General features: G+C 36.4%; 1 protein-coding gene across 1 annotated transcript; it reads right to left on the bottom strand.

Annotated features, from left to right (window-relative positions):
• Positions 1-4,374: 4,374 nt before the first annotated feature.
• On the bottom strand, positions 4,375-5,034 carry LOC108967541. The gene is made up of 2 exons (XM_018931028.1): positions 4,868-5,034; positions 4,375-4,804 (listed from the first exon to the last, which is right to left on the bottom strand). The coding sequence occupies exons 1-2, from the start codon at positions 4,947-4,949 to the stop codon at positions 4,443-4,445; spliced, it is 444 nt and encodes a 147-aa protein (XP_018786573.1). The 5' UTR covers positions 4,950-5,034; the 3' UTR covers positions 4,375-4,442.
• Between the last annotated feature and the right edge of the window lie 330 nt (positions 5,035-5,364).

The raw sequence follows: 5,364 nt of genomic DNA, 5'->3' as shown, positions 1-5,364 counted from the left end.
AATTTAACGTAACCTCAGTAGAATATATTACACCACAAACATTCTTAATTGAACCTGAAAAGGACTGTCTGCGCAAAGTATGAAACCAATAATATAAACATGACAGCTAAAATCCTTCCCACATCCATATTAAATTATCTTGATATGCCTGAGAGAATAATTATTCGGACGGATTTACTAGAGAATAGCACATAGATCTCTCCTTCAGTAGACGTATTTAATACAAATACTTCTGTGAACTACGTCCAAGCTTGCTTTAAGTTCGTACTGTTTCTAGTTTTCGGCTAGCAATTGTCAAAATGAGTCGGATTCAATTGTATCAAGCTACTTCGTGAATGGCCTTATTTGGGTTCTCGACCTCCCTAGAAACTGCAAAGCCAATGAACTTGCACAACAATACCTACTACGTAATGCAAATAAAGTAGGAATATATTGGAGCTCACTTGGAGTGCCTTTTAACATTGGATCTATGGACTTTTCGTGAGCACTGGTGAAGAAATAACACTGTGCTAGATACATCTCGCTCCGAGTAGAGTAAAAAATCAGTTTTGAATCACTTAATATTAGCAAGTTCTATCTCGCGGCAATTGAAGACAATTTAACCAGACACTTTACAGACAGATAAATTATACGGTAGGCTAGAAAGCTTGTCACACACAAATTATAAGAGTAGGCTTGAAAAAGACGAGAAAAAGCCAAATCGACACTTTCTCGTTGATCGTCCACTTCTCAATAGACCGAGAACGAAATATCTTGGACGTCCTAACTTCGGGGCATCGGATTAATTGCTCCATTCGATATTAGCCGCCTTAAATTTTTTACAGGCTCAAAACGGCAGTCGACCTCTGGTGTGGTGATTCACGCAATCCAACCTTAACTGAATAAGTTTCAGTAAATAACGTTGACTGCTCATGGCAAGAGATGAAGAGATAGTGTAACGTGACAGCAATCAAAATGAAAAATTAGTTTAGAAAAGCAGTAAAAACAGTATAATTAATATAAAAACTATAACTACCTTTTGCACCACCCTGTATGAGATGTATCCATACACCCGTATAGTTGTTTCCTTTTGAATTGAGTGCACATTCTTACACAAATAAATCTCTTGCTGCAGTCATGCCTCGAAATTTAGGGAACAACCTGCCTTTGGGAGCTCCCAATAAAGCGGCGCTCGTTATTGTCTTTTGCTACCAAAATCCAATATGCACACGTACTTGCTTACACACACACAAACACACACACAAACTGTTACGCTTATTTTGTTTGTATAATATTTTTGATTGCAGGCAACAGAGAGTGTTGCAAACAACTGAAATTACTTAAAAAGAAGTGAGGATGCAATTGGCGATCGTCGCAAGCGTTGGCTTATTTTTTGTTAAAAAATATTAAGTTTTTCTATGCATTATTTCCGAAAAATGTTTTGTTTACCTCTCTGATGAATTACCTTTGTCATAAAACCTTCTGAAATACATACATTTTTCACATTTTTTTTTAATATCAAAAAAGGAAATTAATATTTATACTATACTTTGTTACTAGTTATTTTTTCACATTGCAAGAATACGGGAAAAAATCAAAAAATAGAAAAAGTTGGATATTTCAATAACGGATTAAGTGGGGGGTCTCAAAAAATCCAAGTAGAAGTTATTTTCCAAAAGCCTTTTTTTGAGAAATCTTTTTACTTTTGTTCAGTATCTATGGCCTCTTGAAAAGATCCGACGTCCCCGCGTAAAATTTTGTTCAACGATGAAGTCCATTGTCGGCTCAATGGCTCAAACTTGCCATATTTGAGACAAACAGAAGCCTGAAGAGATTTATCAGCCGCGACTTTATCTAGTAAAAATGGTTTGGTCTGGCGACCATTATCGGACTGAAAAATCTCAAGCCTTTTTGCGATTGGTCACAAAAACCATTTAATATCATACCGTTAGACTTTTTCCTGTGAGGATATGTGAAGTCCAAAGCCCATGCAAACAATCCCGCCTCGATTTAGGCCTTGTAGCAAAACATTACGCATATAATTCACCAGTTACAAGTCGAAATGTTCGAGCGAGTCATCGTAAATTGAACTCAATGGTTGGATCATCTGAGACATAACAGCGGAAAACATTTGAAAGATATTATCTTCAGAAAATAAATGGCAAACAATGTTTTTCGAATGATAATAAACATTTCCCATTAACATTGAAGTTGCTGTGTTTTTGCTTTAAAGAAGTAGGAAACCTCAAACTGATTTTTGGCCAGAGCTCGAATAGGATCGCTGCCTATTTGCTTACCTATCTCTGGTTATATATAGGTAGTTAAAGTTTTTAGCATAGGAATCGTATGAAGAATCATTCATTCCAAAAAATTCAATTTTTTCATGAGTGAGAATATAAAAAGTACGGTTCCTTCTAGGAGAAAAATTAGTGTCTGATTGGTACTGTTATGAATTGCATACCATAGCTTAAAGCCTTACCCCTGTATAGTACATTTATAAGTATTTAATCGATCTTCTCTACCAACTTGAGGAATGTGTTGTAGAGAATCGAATAAGTTGGGTACCCTTCAAGTTTAAAAAAGTCTTCAAATGGCTGGTGGATTTCCAGACAAGTCAAAGTCCTGTCAAAGTTTTTCTTCATCAATGACAGCAGTTAGCCAAATAAACCTATCGGCTACAGCAGTCGAGTAAAGTATCTGTTAGGTATAAGAAGAAGATGAAGAATAAAACGTGGAAGACAACAAGCATTTTCGAAAAAAAAAAGCAGACTAATTTCACTGCTTGGCAGCAACAGATGTTGCCCAATAATATTAAATAACAATTTAAGATATTTTCAACCAGCAGTCGTAAACTGAACTTGAGTGCCATATTCTATTGGAATTAAATATAATATGGATTCACGAATGCATCGTGGAAGGGCGTAAATAATCTTGCATTTTGTATCTTGTATTTGCTACTAAGAACAAACTCGACGCAAGCAAACAATTATCAAAGTAGCAGGCGCTTTAAATACGCATTAGGAAATTAAATATCCATTAGAAAAATTTGCATTCAATGATATTTGGGACAGATGTGGTAAGTGGGTGAGCGTAAGAGTGCCAGTGGAGTGAAGAGAAACATCACAAATGTGGCAGACGTCCCAAAGACAGTGTTCCAGCAGCTATGTTTAAATATAGATTTGCTTTTATGTAAAGTTTACACGAAATGCGGGTAACTTGTAGACGATGCCCTGTGCGTGTGGTGAACTGTGTTGAATATTATTGAAATGAATTGATATATTATTCAATGCAAGTCCAAAGGCTATTGTTGCAACAATTTTGGGCCAAATCTCTTCCCATACTCTTCTAAGATACTGCACAGCTTGTTGTTGTCATACGCAGAAAGTGACCTTCAGTTCGTGGGCAATGCAGACGCTTCTGTGTAATGCGAATGACGTGGTCTTTTGCTCTTGTTGCAACTTGAAGTATTTATGTTATATATCTATTTCTGTCTATACATATAAGTGTGAATAATTGGAAATTAGGATGACAAGTCCAGGCACTTAAGCGATTTATAATAGCTTTGTCATTGCCATTGATACATACAAGACAAGAGGACGCACCCACATCACAGATGCTTGGCTAGAACATGCACTCTGCCATCCTTGTGACTCCGCCCACCTTGTATAAACGCATATAATTAGTAACTAGGGTAGTAACCGATAGATCCGAGGGCGATTTTTTGCTCAACATAGTCTTCTCTTAGAGCGATATAGTTGATCTACTGATGCTGTCACTTCATTAACCCAAGTCAGAAACACGTTTTCTGTTGACTTACAACTAGACAATGAAATACTCTAAGTATACAACATTTTTTTTTGCTAAATGGGACAAACTTAATAACTAATTTGGCATAATATATTGGGTGATAATTTTTTTCTCTTCTAGGTAGTTGATTTTGATCACACCCAGAATGAATTCCAAAGATCTGTTACCTTTACATTTCCAGCTTATAAGAAAAATGTCGTTTTCTTGGAAATAGACAATGGAGGTGCTGGATGTAGGTTCTCCAGACAAACTTTCCCATTTCAACTATTTCTTGGTTCTCGTGTGTTCCAAGGATTCATGTTTGGAATACGGTGACAAAATAAGACTGAAACGCCTACAAATTGCGGCCACGGCTGTGTAATGAATTTACGCTTTCGCTCACTGTTTGAAGTATTTAAACGCGGTACCCATCGTACCGACATCCTACTCATGACTAATGCGAGTAAGTGTGAGTCTTAGCAAGATAATTCGTTATATTATTCATAACTGTCAAACACAAGTGTATACTTTGACAGTTTGTTTGACAGACAGACTCTACTAAGAATTTGTATGCCTCCAAAAAGGACACCCTATATTTTTATATTTCTTTTATTGCATAGTTATATTTTTATTTAAACAGTTAAATTTACTGGATTCCAGAACAGCTTGGAAATACCTTAACCACTGCCACCAAATCGATAAAAATTACCTATCCTTCTAGTAGAAAGAGGTCTTTGCATATATTGATATGACACACTATCCGATTGGACATCATCAGATTGCACAGCGTAACCATTATTGTCGGAAACTATAGGTTTTTCTGAGCTTTTCTGATTGGCAGCGTTTATCAAGTTCTCTAAATTATCCAAATCCCTTTGTCCAGGCTCTTTAAGGGACTTGGTGATACCATGACCCATACCAGCGGCTGTGTTACGAATTTCGCCGACAAGCTTCAATGGAGCCAGTTTGCGGAGGAGATTAGTAACTGGAATTGCCGGATCTTCAGCATTATTGTTGAGGTTGTCGGCACAAGAAAAATCTTAAAGGTAATTTTAATTGGGTTATGTAAATTAATACTTGAACTAAATTTAGTGTTACTCACCAATGTAGAAGATAACAATAAAGCTGAAAATGGCAAGCGCTTGCCTTCGGCGACATTTTAAATGTTCGGATTGACGCAGCATTTCACAGACTCAGACTATATGCAACCGCTGTGCTGCAACTGTCAGTCTAGATTAACTGTACTATCATTTTGAATTCCATTTATTGCTAACACTATGATGTACGCTCCATTATTCTGTAACGAATCAAATATGGATATTTTGCTGCGGTGTTATAAAACGATACTGACGAGGTAGAGCGGAAGCAGGAATGCGAGCGCTTTAATAATTGGAACGAATCAACTGTTGCTGTTATTCTTTGATACTTACAAATAGATTTTTAAAATTATACAGGGTTCTCGTGTAGATATGAGTCGCACATAATGATGAATAATCATTACAACTTCATTTATCGAAATAAAATCAGTGTAGCTGAGTATAATGCTTGGATTCGTGAAAGCGTTCTAAATAACTATGTCAGGTCTGAAACTAACTCTAT

This window comes from Bactrocera latifrons, unplaced genomic scaffold (genome assembly GCF_001853355.1).
Source record: "Bactrocera latifrons isolate USDA-ARS-PBARC rearing strain unplaced genomic scaffold, ASM185335v1 scaffold_19, whole genome shotgun sequence".
In the NCBI taxonomy this organism is placed as follows: Eukaryota; Metazoa; Arthropoda; class Insecta; order Diptera; family Tephritidae; genus Bactrocera; species Bactrocera latifrons.
This window is presented reverse-complemented; position numbering and strand designations above follow the sequence as displayed.